Source organism: Myripristis murdjan, chromosome 5 (assembly GCF_902150065.1).
Source record: "Myripristis murdjan chromosome 5, fMyrMur1.1, whole genome shotgun sequence".
NCBI classification, from domain to species: domain Eukaryota; kingdom Metazoa; phylum Chordata; class Actinopteri; order Holocentriformes; family Holocentridae; genus Myripristis; species Myripristis murdjan.
This window is the reverse complement of record NC_043984.1, coordinates 18,624,069-18,643,533: the sequence shown is the minus strand read 5'-3', so window position 1 is coordinate 18,643,533 and position 19,465 is coordinate 18,624,069. Positions and strand designations below refer to the sequence as shown.

At 40.5% G+C, this 19,465-nt stretch overlaps 2 protein-coding genes across 2 annotated transcripts; one reads left to right on the top strand and one right to left on the bottom strand.

Moving 5' to 3' along the window:
• Window positions 1-9,261: 9,261 nt before the first annotated feature.
• On the top strand, window positions 9,262-10,921 carry LOC115359625 (amphoterin-induced protein 1-like). Its single transcript, XM_030052179.1, has one exon. The coding sequence runs from the start codon at window positions 9,286-9,288 to the stop codon at window positions 10,726-10,728; it is 1,443 nt and encodes a 480-aa protein (XP_029908039.1). The 5' UTR covers window positions 9,262-9,285; the 3' UTR covers window positions 10,729-10,921.
• Window positions 10,922-15,190: 4,269 nt separating this feature from the next.
• Window positions 15,191-19,076, bottom strand: LOC115359258 (pepsin A-like). The gene is made up of 9 exons (XM_030051625.1): window positions 19,018-19,076; window positions 18,620-18,770; window positions 18,417-18,534; window positions 17,435-17,553; window positions 16,857-17,053; window positions 16,590-16,706; window positions 16,134-16,281; window positions 15,900-15,998; window positions 15,191-15,319 (listed from the first exon to the last, which is right to left on the bottom strand). The coding sequence occupies exons 1-9, from the start codon at window positions 19,071-19,073 to the stop codon at window positions 15,191-15,193; spliced, it is 1,134 nt and encodes a 377-aa protein (XP_029907485.1). The 5' UTR covers window positions 19,074-19,076.
• Between the last annotated feature and the right edge of the window lie 389 nt (window positions 19,077-19,465).

The following is a 19,465-nucleotide window of genomic DNA, read 5'->3' as shown; positions in this document are numbered from 1 at the left end:
CAAAACACCATTATGGAGACCTACATAAACAATCAACTGAAATTCAAATGCACATTTAGCAGAGGTGTACTCGGGCATGGGCAAACATTAACCAGCTTCATGTTTAACAACATAAAAGGAATGCATACAGACGCAAAGAGACTCTGCACTCCCAATCCATATTACCAGACATGATTTAGAGGTTCTGATAGACTGAAGCAGTACCTGCAGTGCATCTTATATTAATAAAACAAATTAGCTGGAGTTGTGTAATACTTTCAGCTGTTCATCATAAGTGAAAAGGTGGAGCTTTGTAAGGAGAAGAAAGGGTGATGTGGTAAAAGTTGCCATGCAGCCACCTGAGGAGGGGGGGGGCTTATCTCACAGCAAAAGACAGTCCAACAGAGGGCTAAAGGACAACTGCATGAGTACATCTAAAATGGGAATACATGTTTGGTTTCTTGTAGTGCTTGCAGGCAGCTTTCATATGCTTTTGTTATTCCTGAAATTAACCTATGCCTTTGGAAACAGGAATTGTATGTATTGTGTAGTCATGCATCCTTTAGGTCTGATCACATTTGATGATTCAGAGTTGGGACGTCGTCTGCTCACATGAATCAACAAAAGCTCACATCAGTAACTTCACCAGTGTTACCATAGAAAATTTAGAGCAGGGGAACAGCATGTGATGCTAAAATAACCCAATACAATACAATATTGCCCCCCAGGCCCAGTTGGCTGCTAACATTTGTTTTTGATACAAATTATAATGGCTTGTCAAATACCTTGTCAGATATATTTGGCTGTGTAAAGATACACTATATTACCAAAAGTATTCGCTCACCCATTCAAATGATCAGAATCAGGTGTCCTAATCACTTGGCCTGGCCACAGGTGTATAAAATCAAGCACTCAGGCATGCAGACTGTGAAACAAGACATTTGTGAAAGAATGGGCCGCTCTCAGGAGCTCAGTGAATTCCAGCGTGGAACTGTCATAGGATACCACCTGTGCAACAAATCCAGTCGTGAAATTTCCTCGCTCCTAAATATTCCACAGGCAACTGTCAGCTCTATTATAACAAAATGGAAGCGTTTGGGAACAACAGCAACTCAGCCACGAAGTGGTAGGCCACGTAAAGTGACGGAGAGGGGTCAGCGGATGCTGAAGCGCATAGTGCAAAGAGGTCGCCGACTTTCTGCACAGTCAATTGCTACAGAGCTACAAACTTCATGTGACCTTCAGATTAGCCCAAGTACAGTACGCAGAGAGCTTCATGGAATGGGTTTCCATGGCCGAGCAGCTGCAGCCAAGCCACACATCACCAAGTGCAATGCAAAGCGTCGGATGCAATGGTGTAAAGCACGCCGCCACTGGCCTCTAGAGCAGTGGAGACGCGTTCTCTGGAGTGATGAATCACGCTTTTCCATCTGGCAATCTGATGGACGAGTCTGGGTTTGGAGGTTGCCAGGAGAACGGTACATTTCAGACTGCATTGTGCCGACTGTGAAATTTGGTGGAGGAGGAATTATGGTGTGGGCTTGTTTTTCAGGAGCTGGGCTTGGCCCCTTAGTTCCAGTGAAAGGATCTTTGAATGCTTCAGGATACCAAAACATTTTGGACAATTCCATGCTCCCAACCTTGTGGGAACAGTTTGGAGCGGGCCCCTTCCTCTTCCAACATGACTGTGCACCAGTGCACAAAGCAAGGTCCATAAAGACATGGATGACAGTCTGGTGTGGATGAACTTGACTGGCCTGCACAGAGTCCTGACCTGAACCCGATAGAACACCTTTGGGATGAATTAGAGCGGAGACTGAGAGCCAGGCCTTCTCGACCAACATCAGTGTGTGACCTCACCAATGCGCTTTTGGATGAATGGTCAAAAATTCCTATAAACACTCTCCTCAACCTTGTGGACAGTCTTCCCAGAAGAGTTGAAGCTGTAATAGCTGCAAAACGTGGACCGACATCATATTGAACTCTATGGGTTAGGAATGGGATGGCACTTCAGTTCATAGTATGAGTAAAGGCAGGTGAGCGAATACTTTTGGTAATATAGTGTACCTGATCTTGGTAAAACCACTATTAAGGTCCAAAGTCTGTAATTACTGGAGTGTCTCCATGTGGAGGCGCTCTTGGACTTCACAAAGCATACCATCACCTGCTTTTACGCACAAATTCATTTTGAGAGCTAATGCAGTTAAAGGTGATGCAATACTTGTTGGTCCAAGAGCCTCTTTTAGCCTATTCTGTGTATTTGTTTTTAAATATTTCATAGAGTGATAAAATTCATTGAAGACTGAACCATGGAATTGTGTGTTTGAACATGACGACATCCAAATATTAAAACAAACAAACAAACAAAAAAACACTGGAAGTATCTTTCATTCATTCATTCATTCATTCATTCATTCATTCATTCATTCATTCTTTTTAAATTCAAAGAATTGTCACTAACATGTGCCTGGCTGTTTCCGTGAATGTACTTGATGTACCGGCTACAACCAGATGGTGGCAGTGTATCCATTACTTAAGGAAAAGCTGCACCAGTACAGCAAGAGAGATTAAAGATGTCAACTATTTCTGCAGGTGAGAGAAGCATATTGGTCACACACACACACACACACACACACACACACACACACACACACACACACACACACACACTCACACACACACACTCACACACACTCACTCACTCAACTAGGGAAACATGAAAGTCTCAAAAACCCATTAAACTTATTTAATACATCTTAGCACAATGAATCAAAACCACATGAAACAAGAATGTACAGTGTAACTTGGTTTTCTCATTCAAATTTTTTTTTCTTTTTTTTTTTTTTGGACCAGAGGTTGCAGGTTTTCATGTTTTAAAGAGATTTGTTTTCATTACCATAGATTTTGGTTCTTACTGAGATTTATGCAAGGACATTATGCAATTTCCTTGCATAAACGTTTAGGAGATTTTAGGAGATAAAACAATTAAATAAAACAATTAAATAATAATTGCTGTGACCTTCAGGGTGAAATCCACCTACACACAATTATATAATACTAGATACTCAGACAGTACATCACAGAGGAATCATAATTATGTTGGACAAAAACTCTGCAATTGACTTAAAAGGACTCAAGAAGCATTTTCTTTTCATTCCATTCACCATAAGCGTTACTTGGTGCACACACACTCGCACGCACACACACACACACACACACACACACACACACACACACCACTGAGCTGCATGCCTAACCAAGACTAAGACTAAGTTTACATTTCTTATATTTCACTGCTCAGTTGGGAAAATGCATCCGTTTTTCATTCTGGCAGTAGTATTTGGTAACGCTTCCTATATGTTGAGATACTTTTTCTACAGTTAGGCCTCACTTTGGTTCGAGGAACAACACTTTCTGTGGACTATGTGTAACTCATCTTTTAATACCAGGGATCCCAGTTAAAAATATTTCATGGTAACTCTGTTCACATAGAAAACCATAACTCTGGAATATCCATTCATGTACAGTTTTTTTTCTCTCTTTTTCTCTCTGGCTTAAATTACACAGTGATGAGTATGATACATCTGACTGACACGCAAACTCAGTTAGTATGGATCCTCCAATAAGGAGAAAATGAGCCTGGCTCATTTTGGAGCAGCTTGTGTCAGCTGTCCGAGAAGATGCCTGAAATCTGATGACAATATATGACACTGATACGCCATCAGACGCAGGAAAAGCACATGCCTGCTATTAAGGCTGAATGGGCCGTCTTTTTTCGCTGCCCTTGTCCATTGTTGAACAACAAGCCGTCTTGAAAGCTGATTCCCTGTGGCCTCCAGTATCTTCATTAATCCCAGTCAATTTACCAGTAGCTGTAAGTTTCCAGGTATGTTCATCCTCAACTCAAAAAAAGCAGCCTAAATAAGAAATAACATAAATTAGAAAATTGGCAGCCTTTTTTAACTATGCACCAAAATTATTAAATTCCCTACCTAAGGTTATAAGACATGCAGGCTTGGTGAACATTTTTAAATGACAATTGAAAACTAATTTATTCAATGTTGCTTTTAAGGCCTCATTTGTTTGAATCTTTAATTTTGTTCTTTTACACACTTTTTTGTTTTTTTGTCTTGTCTTTGTTTTACATTTTTATGTCTTCCTTTGTTTTTACATATTTTACTGTTTGTGTCTTCCTTTGTTCTTTTGTTTATTTATTGCTGCCCCTGCTGTGTCATATTCACCTTATTGCTTGGTTTTATCACACAGTACTTGCACTTCATACATATTTCCTGTTTTTATTTTATTCTTATGTTTTTCACTTTATTTTAAAGCACTTTGAGCTACACCCACTACATGAGAGATGCTATATAAATAAAGTATTATTATTATTATTATTATTATTATTATTACCCTTACAGCCTGCTAGGCAATACTAGTTTGATAATGAATGTACCAGTATGCTCTCCTTCCTCTGTATTTCCATGATGGCCAAACAATGAGATTGTGAATGTAGTAAAGTTATCCAAGGATTATATTGTGTTGCTTCTGCTCACAATGACTTCAAGGTTCAAGGTAACTTTATTATCCCCAAGGGGCAATTAGGTTCGCAGCCAGCAGCAAAAAATAGATATCAAACAAAGCAATAAATAAAAAAAATAATAATAATAACAACACAACTTACATATTACAAGGTGGCATTTACAAGGCTGATAACAGCAGGAATAAATGACCTTTTAAACCTATTTGTTCAGCATCATGGCACATTGTATCTGCATTGTGCATTTTGCATTTTGACCACAAGGGATGACGCAGATCAGCTAAGATTGGTTGGGCTTTTTTCAGGGAACTGACCTTACTAGAGGGTAAGACCTTGGTCTTACTTGGTCTTTTTTTCTCTACCATAAATGATACACTAAAGTATAGGCCTATTCTATATCGGTATGTGGTACCTGTAAAAACAAAACCTGTCAACCAATATTTGGATCATCAACAGCCAAACTGCGTTGTGTTAGTTCTAACAAAGCACTTTGATCCATTTCTATTTTTCTAGCTGTGAGCAGCGAGCAGCAGGGAGGGGACAGATCTCATTTAGCTGATGGAGTGCAGCAGGCCTGCTTGGATATTACCCTAACCCGCTGTCACTGCCCCAGCACTGCACCTCATTTATTATTCACCAGAGATCTGTAAATCTCCTGAGAGCAGAGCACCCATCCAACAGGCTGCTGTCTAAACCAACCACGCTATGTGACACTTTTCCAGCCAAATGCACCTCAAGTTGAATAATCTTTGTTGTGACAGCGAGAGGTGGGTTTACATTACCTGCAGTGAGACTAAAATCAGTTTCCAGGGGAAGACAAACAATCTAATGACTGTGCATGTTATGCAAAACTCTGGTCAGCTTCTTTGGCTTCTTTCTTCACTGTTATCGAATGAATTGATTGAGTTCTGTTTAACCTAAAGCTACAACAGTTTGGGAATTTCAGAGCCTCGTCATATTAAGCATAGTGTGTATGAATTTGGGGAACTACTTTCAGGTTGCACTAAAGACGCATTTTGGCTGCATTGCCTCATCTAAGCAGCTGTTATACTGTATAACTCAGTCATTCTAAAATAATCATGAAGCATATCTTCTATTGTGGTTGATGGTGATTTGTAGTTGTAAGCAGTAAAATCTAAATGATTTAGCAGTACCCCTTTCAATTTACACCCCAATGTAATATGCTTAATATATTTACATAATGCTCTGCAGCTCCAGTAAAAAGAACAATGGTGATTTACTTAGAAAACAGGGTGGGATGTATGTTGATTAAACACATGCAAGCATAGTTGGCTCATGGAGACACACAGAGACAGACATTTTAGCTGGGTTTTATGGCACACTGCTTAGGTACTAATTAGGAAAAGTTGGAAAGGCTGGCTGGTCTATCTGTCATAAATCTTCACATTGATGTGTTCACCGAGGAGACAAGACCACAGTGCAGCACAGGGGGATGTGGAAGTAGGCATAAGACGTTTCCAGGAAAATTATTGATAGATATGATGTTTTCCTCAAGTTACTCTGTTTATTTGAAAGAGCATACAGTTTTATTGTACTCTTTTGTAAACACCAGTGAAATCACACAATAGCTAACCTCCAACACAGTAAGTCTATTTCTCATTTGTAAGAGCTGATCTGAATCTTGAATTATTTTTTATCATAAAAGTGACAACCAAGTTACAACACATCGTACTCATCGTACTCACACCCCTGAAAACAGAGACAGAGAGAGAAAAAGGAGACAGGGAAGAGGAAAGGTAAATACAAAAAATAGTTGTTTTTATTTATTGCTAACATATAATTTAGTAAAAATACTAAAAGTTGAACATGAATCAAAACCAGCTCGTTATTTAAATCTGATGGTGTTGCTGTTGAGTCACAGTTCTGGCACTCAAGTACAAATTTTTAGGTATGCAAACTTGCTCCTTCTTCACTCAAGCACAAACAGGGCTGCTCATAAATAATAGTTCCAAAGGCACTTTAGGTTTAAGAGGCATTGTCCTGCTTACTTTATTTTCCCTTTTTAACCTTATCAGACAGTGTCCAGGAGCATTTTTTCAAAATAAAAGGTTTTCTAAGGAACATATCCTCATTCTTTTTTTTCTGAGAGATGCAGACAGTGGTCAGAAAAAAAAATCAGTAAATGGTTTGCTTGATTCATCTTGATTTTGGTGGAAAAGTCTTATCATTTGTGAATAAAGAGACTCATCATTAGTAAGGCTTGTTGGCTTGTTGTTGACTTCTTTTTTCTTTTTTTTAATGTCTTCTGTGGTTCTGTTGGTAAAGGCATCATGAGAATAATTATAAGCACTCAGGTTCAGTGTAAACATCCATGTCTAGTGCACAAAGAGGTCTTAGTACAGCCATGCAACTGACACAAGACAACCAAAAATGTTTAACAACAAAAACATTTGTGTGTGTGTGTGTGTGTGTGTGTGTGTGTGTGTGTGTGTGTGTGTGTCTTATTTATGTTATTTGCAGCCGACACAGTTATAAATGTGTGGGATGCAATCAGTAGTTGGACAAGGTAATACTAATCTGTCAGTGTTACTTTACCATAAGACATGATCCTGAAATCCTGTCGGGTCCCTTGTTCTCTTGTCACAGTTTAAACCTTTTAATCACAGAGGTGCAGGTCAACACCAAGAGTCATATGTCAGTCCTTTATTCACAGCAGACATTACAACTTTCCCTCCGTGGCCATTCTGCTGCCATTTTACAAAGTTACTAAAAAAAAAAAAAAAAAGATGTGGATTAGTCAATATGGGATCTCAAAAGGCCATATCTTTCACATAATGATGAATTAACAACTTACCAGGTAGAAACAGGTTCAAATCTTAGAAGAGGGTAAGGGAAGGAAAGGTGATTACATGCTCACTAAAACAAACATGAATAATCCACTTAGCAAAAGTGTAAGAGCTTAAATCACAATTGTGTAATTTAATGTATTTTAATTTAACGTTATGTAATGACTGATAATTAAGGTCATTTCATCCAGTCCACAGGACCTGATGTTGAGCTCTTTGTTTGAACCACACGTTGTGCATGGCACTCTGAACTCCCCACATTGATCCCTCACACACTTCTGCATGCATGTCACGTCCTGTGCTGACAGCCAGCTGCAGTTCAAACAGACCATGACAGCGATCACCCTGCCCTTCACCAGAGCAAGAAGACGACCCAGAGGGAAAAGGCCCCTTTACTAAAGACAATTTCCTTTAAGAAAGCTGCAAATAGGGGCAATCCAATTATCTGATGAGCACTGAGAAAAAGACAAAAAACCCCATCGACCTTCAAGGTCTAATTGCTCATCTCAAAGACAACTAATTTCTACCACAATAAAGCACTGAAATTCAGCAACAACAATAACTAATAAATGGCATATTAAAATTAAAGGGTCGTTCCGGTGATTTTTTTTTTTTTTTTTTTTTTTTTTTTTTTTTTTTTGCTGTTAAGCCACATTTCACATTGCAACAAAACATTTTGCAAATCCTGTGGGGGTGTTGAAGATTTCACAACATAGAATCAAAATCCCTCAATTTTCATGTATGAATTTTTGGTTGAGGCAGTGCATCAGTCAGATTGTTTTTTGGAAGTTTATGGGCTTATAGTTAAATTGTGTATTGTTTGCAAGTTTACAGTTTAGTGTCGAGAGTGTTGGTGTGTCAATGATGATGAGGCAGAGCGAGATACCTGTGGGGTGTGTGTGTGTGTGTGTGTGTGTGTGTGTGTGTGTGTGTGTGTGTGGCGAGTGGAGGGGGGTGGGGAGGGGGTGACGACACACCCCCTGCTCTGATGCGCGCTTCCCTCAGATCAATAATCAGATGGTCGCATTTCCTCGGAGGGCAGACCGCAGACACTCAGGCCCTTCCGGTACTCCTGTCTTGTACAGTAGCTTTTCCTGAAGGTTTAGATGATACACAAGTCGGGACCGCTGATCGCCGCCGCTCAGATGAAGAGGATGATGATGATGATGTCCTGCAGCGGAGCACCTCCGAAGCTGGATGGCTGAAGATATACACTCTGTTTTGCTTTGCGTCCTAGAAAATCAGGGGAAGGTAAGCATCCCTCGGCGGGACACTGACGCCTGCCTGGATGATCGAGGTGTTTTTTCTTTTATAGCGAGTGAGAAGAAAAAACATATGATAGCATGAGCCGAATAAAACACACAACGTTATGTTTTCAAATTGTGTCTCATTAAATATGAAGTAGGCCTATTTTATTTTTAGATGGTTATGGGAATTTAGCACTGCCATTCTGGTTGCATGTATTTATTCATTTAGTTATTTATGTCACGTGTAAACCTACCAGAACTTTTTGGCTTTGCTGGTGCAATGCACCCCTGTGCGCATTAGAGCATGAAGTGCGCATATAGGCTCCAGCGCTGCATCCCTTCTCATATGAAGGATAAATGACATTTTGATCTCCAATAAGAGTTTTGACTTCCTGTTGGTACAATATGTCCTGACAGTCATTTTTACATTTCATATTTCTTTTTCTATTTCTTATAATTCAATTCTTCTCTTGAGATTTTGAGCAACTGCAACTGACCCAATTTGCCTTCAGGATCAATAAAGTATTTCTGATTCTGATTCAGATTACAGCTCCATGACTCTCCGCTGGGAGGACTAGACAGATTCCTTCAATCATAACCTGGGACTAACCTTGACATGATGGGAGGGCTGCTGTGCATGTCTCACAATGCCATAGAGGTGCTGTGTAGAAGAGGGTTCCTCACAATCCTACCTCTGGCTTTACTAATATCAGCGATGAGAATCAGTGGGCAGTTTATGCCAAGCCCCCTCGACTGCCACAAGACCTGTGTGTGTGCCAGTAACATCATCAGCTGTTCCAAGAATAACCTAACCGGAGTACCCACGGCTCTGCCACGCTATACGGCTGTGCTGGACCTCAGCTTCAACGCCATCACCCGGCTACGTGCTGAATGGACCACTGTCAAACTCCACCGGCTGCACAGCCTCCTGCTCAGCCACAACGGCCTCAACTTCCTCTCCACTGAAGCTTTTATATATGTGACAAGGCTCCGGTACCTGGACCTATCCTCAAACCGCCTCCAGCTGCTGGAGGAATTCATCTTCGAGCCCCTGGAGCACCTGGAGGTGCTGCTGCTTTATAACAACCACATCTCCCAGATCGACCGCTCTGCCTTCTCTGGCCTCCTCAGCCTGCAGAGGCTCTATCTGAGCCAGAACCAGATCTCACGTTTCCCCATAGAGCTGGTGAAGGAGAAGAGCCGCCTGGAAACTCTGACCATCCTGGATGTCTCCTCCAACCGAATCAAGGTCCTGTCCCTCCATGAGCTCCAGGCTCTGCCCGCCTGGATCAAGAACGGCCTTTACTTCCATAATAACCCTCTGCCCTGCAGCTGTGAGCTGTATGACCTGCTGGCACGCTGGCACCTCAAGCAGCTCAGCTCTGCCATTGACTTCAGGGATGACCACACCTGTGTGAAACCAGGACTGAAGAAGGAAAAAGTGGCCACACTGGATCTGAACAAGGTCTTTTTGAACTGCAGTGAGGTCAGAATTATGGATGAGCAGGCCTATTTGGATCAATTCCTGGTTCTGAACTGTGACACCAGACAGAGAAATATGATGAAGAGCTGGGTGCTGCCTGGTAACATCCCAGTGTCCCCGGTGAACAAGAGTGCTGTGATGCTTGATGATGGAAGCCTCCAGATTGGGCCCCTGAAGGCAGAAGACTCAGGGGTCTACACCTGCTACGCCACCAGCGACTCCCTCAACGAGACGCAGTATGTAACTGTGGTAGTGTATAACTTCACTATGAGTGGTGGGCTGGAGAACATGAAGACCGCCTACACCACCCTGGTGGGATGCCTGGCCAGTATTATTATGGTCCTCATCTACCTCTACCTCACACCCTGCCGATGCATCTGCTGCCCGAACCAGGGCCTTGCCAAGAGCATCCCCAGGGACAGTCTTCACTCCTCGACTGTCAGCATCTCTCAAGTGAACGAGGAGGCAGGGCGAGAGTGCGGTGCCATGGGGGCAAGGGATTTCTTCAACAGACATGTGGCCTTCCTGGAACCCAAGGACCAGCTGGAGCAGAACGGGAGGTTGAACCCAATAGGGGAGGAAGATGAGGAGTGGCAGGAAGGTAACCAAGAGAGAAGGAGGTCTGACGCAGAGTCCGTTAGCTCCGTGTGCTCCGATACCCCGATGGTAGTGTGAGAGTGAGTCGCACGGCCTTCAGGTTGAGACAAAGATGGCGCTCCACCATCTTTGGAAATGGCTGCTCCACAGAACTCTGTAAGCTTTGAATGTATGCAAGATTCAGAAGTTATCATCTCACAGCTAGAAGAAGTAAAAGCTTTATTTTGTTCTCACAGTTGGTGGCATTGTTGCAAGAGCATGCACTTTTTATTAAAAAAAAAAATACATTAATAAAATTAAGATTACCAAATGCAATATCAGTATCAGAATATTGCAAAAAAAACAAACAAAAAAAAAAACATACAAAACAAAACATAATGCCCAAAGAAGTTGAAATCCACAATTTTGTTTGTCCCCCCATAACTATTGTTAAGAAAATGCTAAAAACATAATAACCTTTCCAGCAATTCATTTAAACCCATTGATGTGACAGTTACTAATAATCCACAAATGACCAAATACAGTATCTGAAATCACTGAAAGAGATTTCTAGTTGTTTACATCAGTAGAAATACAACTAATAACTATTAGCAGACAAATGAATATATTGTAAATGTATAATTTTATTCATCTTGTATGCATCACACTAAGTTTTCATTTCCATTTGATGCTGCAGGAAATACTGAGCAAAGTACCAATTTTATGTAAAGTATACCTGAGATTCAGTGGAGCAGAGCGGTATATAATTAAACAAATTATTTCTAGTCAAAAATATCAACTTCCTCTTAATCATCAACAAACTCTTTATACTGGCTAGTTTATGTAATGTGATAATCCTGAAAAAGTCTCTCTCAAAGCATTTCTCTAAGGTGTTATGAAGGAACTGCTCCACTAACGGAGCTCAGGGGAAATCTACAGACATATAACAGTTTGTGGCTCTGAAAACTTCAAAAAAATCAAGCTCATTTGAATGTTAAAACTCAAAGTCACTCTCTTGTCCTGTCAGTGAATCTGCTGCAGATTTTATCTCCTCCTGTCAGGTCAGAGCCATTGTTTTCCAGTTAGTAGCTCTGAGATTTTTATGTTTACACATACTTTCTTGACAGTCGGGGATCCAAAGGATATCGGTTTAGATTGGATGTTTGTGATACTGAGTTCACTTTCCAGTAATAAAACTATTGGTAACACTTTACAATAATAGTACAACAATTAACGTTAATGCCATAATGGTTAATTAACTGTTAGTTAATGATTATTATGGCATTTACTAATGTTAATAATATCTACAATAACCCTGAAATAACATATAAATTAATACCTTAGCATGAACAGCATTTGTACATGATTCTTACACACATTAGTTAACGGTTAGTTAACTGTTACTTAATGTTTATTACCTGTTACTTAATGTTTATTACGGCATTAACTAACGTTAATTGTTGTACTCTGATTGTACTCTTAAGTGTTACCAAACTATTTTTACAGTGCATTTAATATAGAGAGACTCAGACTAGTAGCATAATTGTACCAAGCATCCTATCCTATTGGAGTGGTATTAAATTGTCCATCACTTGCTTGAATCCATCTTGCTGCTTTGAAGCCTCTTGTACCAGGCGAGGGATAGTATTGATCACTTAATGTCCATTAAGATCTGTATTATGTTGTTGTGGTTGATTCTCTGTAGGATAACAAGCCACATGGGATACTTGGTGGCAGCCAGGCCAGCCCTGCCCAGGGGAAACAGATGAGAGCCAGTACCATCCACTGCATGTTGCTGGGCTTAGTTTCCATCCCTAAGCAAACTGGCAAATGCCAACCAGCCGACAGTTTCATAAACATGGTCAGAAATAGCAGCTACCAGCGCAGCGAACACGCAAGCCCTCTTGGCTGCCTGTCACAGCTGAAATGCAAATATAAAAGTAGCACTTAGCTTTGAAAAAGGTCTCATTTTTTACTTACAATGCAAAAATAACTTGGTATTGTTATAGGATCCATGGGCTCACATTTTGACTTGACTGCAATACAGTGTGTGGTGTCATCACAAAGAAATGTCTTCCATCTTAGATGTGCATGTGAATTTAGGAGAACAGTATAATAACACTGTCAGAGTCGCGTGCAGATGTTGTCAGAGCGTGAAATTCAAAGGGTGAAATGCGCATTACTGCTCTGTTACTGATTCATGCAGAGCTCAGTTTCAGGTCATAACCTACTGAATTTGACCACTGGATTTTCTTAACTTAAAACAGCTGCCATTGTATTTGAGGTATCAGGATAAAGGGAGGCCACTCATTTCCCTTCTCTTAAGGCAAAATGTCAGAGTAACAGTGAAGCAAATTAACAGCAAATTAGGCCAGTCCCAGACTATATGTAGCAATGTAAATGCACTCATAATCAATTTTATCCTTTCACTTCTCATGGTGCATTCTCAGGATAATGTAACTGAATGAAATACTCCAGTTAAACATCTATATGGGAATTTGTGTATTGAATGTTAAACATAAGTGTTTTTCTGATAGTTTGATGATGTATAAGATTGCTAAGCTGATTCTGACAGCAGTGACACATATTATCTGTGCTAATGTAGTCGTGTAGCTCATGTATCCATCTCTTGGCTCTTAAGCTCTTAATTCTTTTTCCCACTTAAATTTATCTTCAACCAAAGAATGAATCATTTCAGACTGATGATGATGCTTTTCACCCGCAGTATATGTTCAGTGTTGATAGTAAAAACACTTATAGCTGTCATTAATGATGTTGATGACTTTATCTAGGTCTGTGTTAAGTCAGGAACATATCTTTTACTTATGCTCAGTGATGTGCAATGTCTTATTTTATGTTCTCTGCTATTATATTAACAACATTCCTCTTGTCTTTTATTGTACTGTTCCTGTGTTTATATTTCATAAAACTACCAAAATACACCACCAGACCCTTTTGTTGAGCTGCAGTGATTGGATAGTAAAAACACGGGAACTTCAGAGTGATTGTGCTCAAAATGTGTCAGGCTTATGTTTGTACACAGATGTCAAGATGGGGATTCAATGGTCCAAGTGGCACGCATCCCGCTGGCTTGTGTTTCATTATTACCCTGATGTATTGCCCTTGGTCACTTGAGGGTGAAATGCTAGACCACACAGATCACTGGAGCGGAAACACTCCTCGCCCAGGGAGTGGTATTTATTGCACCTGTCCCTCCGATTTACTTTCTTCTGGCACCGTTTGGTGTCGCTGTCTTTTCACCCTTATTTGGATTGTTTACCATCAGACCTCCCCCATGCATAGCAAACACGCTGTCCTGCATTCCCTCACCTCTGCCTGTCTTTGCCTAGGATGGGACAGCCACTGCTGAGAAATGAGCAAATGGGATATGGATTCAAATGGATCCTTTTTTTGTTTCCCTGCAGATATTCTGGTGTTTCATATGAAACTTATCAGCCAATCTTGTGCTATTTAGATTGTATAGATATAGCTCTATGCACAAATTTCAAATAAAAACACTCACTCACTCACATGCACCAAACTTGTGCATCCTCATGAATGTTACACAGTGTTGTATAGCAGTGGGCTCGTCTTTCTGACAGATGCTGCACTCTGTAACCTCACCTGCTGCAACAGCAAAGGACTCTTCCAGTCGATTAATGATTGAAGAGGCCTGGAGGGAAGTCAGTGCAGCCCTCATCTCAGTAATTTCAGCCTATAGTGTCCTGTGTTACCATGTTTACCCACATCGCATGCAGCTCTGGCCAGGTGTGTTGTATTACACATACTAATTTGCTTTAATCAGCTGGAAAATGCAGGGCTACACACGTATGAATTCAGAATGAGAAAAGAAAAAATTACATCATAAATAGTTAAAATGGACACAATGAAAGTGTTCATACGAGGTATAGCAGGATTAACTGTTACTGTAGATGAGCCCTGTGTCCATGCACGTGATAAAAAAGGAAAGGTGGGAATGATGCACAAGGCCCTTTGGGTATTAAATCATAGTTTATAATTAGAACAAATCCCCCAGCCTAAAGGGAAATCTCGGATCACTGTACATTACAGCCACAGATGGCGTGAACGCAAACCTCAGCCGCCGTACAATGAGTGATTGGCAGGTGTTTCTGTTTTTAAGACTAAATTCGAGCTGAGATGACTCATCCTTTCCTCAGGCCCCTCCTAGGAGAGTCAAATGAAGTGGGGTAATGACAGTGGTGCACTTCAGAGTCCTCTGCCATCTAGTGGCCACCAAATTCAGTGTTTAAATTTGTGACAAATGCTGGAACATTAAAACTAAGATCCATTTTACAACAAAACATTTGGACTGACTCTTGCATTGACAGATGTAAGTACAGGCTCAAACGTCTGGAAAAAAATACATGTTCATTAGCTTCACTCACACAATTGAATGCCTTTGGAGGATAATTTTCTTTGCCATGAGTTGCGGTTATATTAAGACATGCAAACACCTTTTGAATATCTCCGGTTCTCTCACTTCTGGAAAGACCAGTGCCTCTGACAAATGATTGTAATATAATTTTGAGCCAACATGGTTTCAAGCAGCCTGAGCGAAGCCCACCATGTTGTTTCCGATGTCGAAGACAGTGTAGAACTGCCTCATGAAGACCTCACCAAGGATCCAGCTGCCAGATTCAAACCCTGTTTTGCACTGAGATGTCGACGACTGAAGAAAGGAGAGACAGTGTGACAGGCAGGGGATAGATATTTATTTAAAATGTTTTCTTTTCTATCTCAGTTTAATATTAAAAAATATATATATATACTAGATAACACTGAAATATCCGGTGCCACTTTACAATAAGAATACCATTACAAAGGGTTTATGAATGGTTATAATTAGGTTATTATTGATGCAGGCTCACTATTTGGCAAGATCAAGTTACTGCTGCACTGCATCTATTCTGTTAAATATCACACCTTGGTAGTTGCTCAGCTTACTTTACTTTATCAGTCAGCTTTCCTTGGTATCTTGTTCACAGAGTTGAGTTTTTACCTACTGTGTTATAACAGCGTATTAATGATTTATAGTGTTTACAACCTGATCATAAGCCATTAATAAGTGCTTTATAAGGGTAGTCTTTTTGTGAAGTGGTACCAAATATCTAAATGAGGTGGATTTTCACGTGGGCTTTTTCTCAATATATGTATGAGTAGGCTGTTATTGCATTACACAACTATTATCGAATGTTGTCTCTCCATATATTAATGTGTGTGTGTGTGTGTGCGTGTGTGAAAAGACCAACCTGCATGACATAGGCTGACGGAGGAAGAGAGAGGCTGTAGCCATTTATGTTGAAGACTATGTCAGGCATGACATTCAGGTTACTGCAGCTCACGACAGCCTATTAGACAGACACACAGTTTGCCGCAGTTTTGTCATTTTTTGTGACTCAGTGGAGTCACATTTCAGTCACTTCAGTCACATTTAATATTAGACAAACTGACAGGAATGCAGAACAATGAAGCCAGCTCCCTACCTCGTTACCAAACTGGTCTGTGTAGGCTCCCACCCAGCCATTGATGTTGTTGATGTCTTTGCTTGGCCCAACAATAAGAGAAGTGCCAGAGTCGACGATGGCTTGGCATGACCCAGAGCACGCTACCGTGTTCCCATTGATGGTGATGCTGCAACAGATAGAAGCTCTCATCAAGCTTGCAACTGTTGAATTGTGTAGATGCTCTCAATCAATCGAGTCAATGAAACTTCATTTTTATGGAAAGTTTGTACAGTCAAATATAATGTGATGTGGTTTAAAATGCCATAAAAATACCATAAAACACAAGTATAGAAACATACCTGTGTACCTTTAAGACTGATCATACTTCAACATAGCAATAACCTCCAAGGCCCATGCAGGTTAAAGATCAAATATTCTGCATTACAAGAACAAACCTCTAGATAAATAGATGGTCCCTTTTCACTGTACACTTACCTTTCTATTATAATAGCCCAAAAGCCAGTGGCACCGTGCACAGGGACCCAGTTGATGCCTCCACTGAAATACAGAGGGTCTGTTCCTCCCAGGATTAACATACTGCCTTCCACAGAACTGGAGGTGGTAAAGAACAACATAATTGCTAAGAAAATAAGCACTGTATCATGCATAAAAAAACACCGCTTTGTGTACAAGAAAGTAGATACTTAATCCCTCCTTGGAGACTGCTATATTTACCCTTTCCTGACCCAGAGGAGGCCTCACCTGCTGAGGTAGATGGAGAACAAGTCCTGCGGGAGTTTGCCCTGGTTCCACATGTTATTGATCACAGTCGTGCCTCCTTCAACCGATATGCCAGGGAGGGCCAGACCCAGAATCCCGTCCCATGGCACGGCCTCAAGGAAAGGCGCCTCGAAATGACTGAGGCCAAAGATTTGATGCTCCACATATATGTCACTTATCTGACAGGAAAAATCCCAGATTAGGTGGGATTCATATTGTATGTCTCAACGTCACAGAACAAATGAACAGATTCCATGCACATCCTGATATACTACAACATAAAAATGGACATGGAGGATCCATAACAGTGTATAATTTGCTCCCAAATGGCTTGAAATGAAGTAATCATGAACACACCACATTATTCTGTGAAGACATCTTGTCTGGAAGCACATTATATAGTGCTATGGATATATGTATATGTTATTTTTCAGTGTCATCAGAAACAGAGGACTAACAGAGACTAACTCCTAGTTTGTGAGCTGATATTTGCTGAAGGTGGTGCCTGGTGTGAACATGACACAAGCAGCTCAAGGACATAAAAACCTCTTTTTTCTTACCTTTATGGTGTCATATCCTGTAATCCCTGACATGAAACCAGTGCCATATGAGATGGAGAAAGACTTTGAGCCAGCCTGAAAAGTGGAGGATGCTGTGCTGTTGAACTTGGCGTGATCATCTAGCGACAGCCGACACAGAGCAGCACAGGACAGAAACAGGCAAGAGGGAGCAGGAGCCGATTTTTATTTTTGTTTTTACTGTCAAAAATAGATCATCCTATATTCCCAATAAAGGTACCAAAACACATAGGCTCAAAATGAATGAATTGGCATGGTTAAAGCACGCAGCAAGAACTAAATATCTTACTGATCGTTTCTTACAAATGATTCTTTCTGACTTCTTAAAACAAACACAAAAAATTATGTTACTAAAACACCACAGCAAGAAATACCACAGCAAGTAGGAACTCTTTGCTAGTTTACATTCCCCTGCACATGAACTAATACCAAATTATGATTTTTTTGCGTCATCACATTTTTAGGTAATGAAATCTCTAATAATTTATTATGATGCATACTTTGCCTAACTTGCTCAAGGACTGGGAACACAAAATGCCATAAAGTTTTACTTTTATGCTGCCTATAATGCTCAGGTTTTCTTTTGTCACAGTAATAGAGGTGTTCATTCAGTTCTATGTTTGGCATTGAGCTCATAGTTAGTGCTGCTGTTGTACTGGACTGCATTTTATTGAGAAGTTTCAATTACTCTGTCCCCCTTCATGTATGCAAATAGGGAGGACAAAAAAACAGAAACACCTCTCAGTGTAATGTGGTCCAGTACAAGACCTCTGCAAACTGCAACCTCAGTAATAGACATATAATTAAATTACACTGAGTGTATATGACTGTACAATGCATCAGACTTCTTGGAGGTTTATGTTTCTTAACATAACATAACAACATAACTTTATGTATTTGGTCCCTGCTGAATAAAACAAAATAAAATAAAATAAAATAAAATAAAATAAAATAAAACACTTACAGCAAGCAGGGCTGGTGCAGTTTATGGAAGGTATCCACAGGTCAGATGAGCCGGTGTCAAAAAGGACTTTGAAGAATTGGGGTGGAGTCCCAATGCCAATGACTCCATAATACGTCATCTTCATCCAAAAGAAGATCGTTTAGTCCGTTAATTGCTGCAGTCACACAGGACATACAATCCAGTGTGGTTACAGTGCGACTTACCTCTGGATCAAAGGTGATGGGCACCAAACTCTGGTCAACCCTAGGCTGAAACTTTGCAGACGGGTTGTAGGGAAACTTCCTCCTGTACTCCTCAAACAGGCCTTTCTCCTCCAAAACCTGCCTGGCTGACATCCCTCTAAAAAGGGGGATTCTGCACAAACAAGTCAAACACATGAAACCTGCAACACATGGATCATTTCAGGCTCTGTGCCCTGTAGAAAATGTGATCCCAGCGTTGACCGGGGTAGTTTAGCTGCAGCACACATTTTCTCAAGGATTCAAAACAGAACAGTACTAATACTATGCAGCCCATCACACATTAAAAAATATAACTTGCCACCATTATTTCAGCCTCCACACAGGAAAAATATAGTTGTCCTTGAAAATGTATCTCTTACTTGATAAGGCCCTCTGCAATGGCCACAAAGGCTAGCAGCACAACAGCAGACTTCATCACTTCCAGAAGTGACCCTGAACAATGCACAGAGGGCAGCCTATAGGTGTTTTTATACAGCCAAGGTTTGGAAAGCGTTCAACTCCTCCTTTACCTGAGAAACAAGCTCACACACTGATATGAAACCACTTAACATCCATAACCACAGAGTAAATTTAATGACTGAAACCAGATAAAGGAAACAAAAGGAGCTGGGTGTTAATTTACCCTAATGTCTTTCAATATAATGAAAGAAATATAACTTGTAAATATATATAAGTAAATAATATAACTTCATTGTTACTGATTCAATTGCCTGGACGCCACATACTGGCTACAATCCAGCAACAAAGGAAGAAGAAGAAAAGAAGGAAGAAGGCGAGACTGGTGAACAGGAAAAAAATCTTTGATTC

Coding starts and splice junctions, on each gene's coding strand:
- LOC115359258 (XM_030051625.1), bottom strand. CDS start 19,073: ATGAAGTCTGCTGTTGTGCTGCTAGCCTTTGTGGCCATTGCAGAGGGC. Junction 18,535..18,619: donor CCATCACCTTTGATCCAGAG/GTAAGTCGCACT, acceptor TTTTGGATGAAG/ATGACGTATTATGGAGTCAT. Junction 16,707..16,856: donor TTCTCCATCTACCTCAGCAG/GTGAGGCCTCCT, acceptor TACCACCTCCAG/TTCTGTGGAAGGCAGTATGT.
- LOC115359625 (XM_030052179.1), top strand. CDS start 9,286: ATGAGAATCAGTGGGCAGTTTATGCCAAGCCCCCTCGACTGCCACAAG.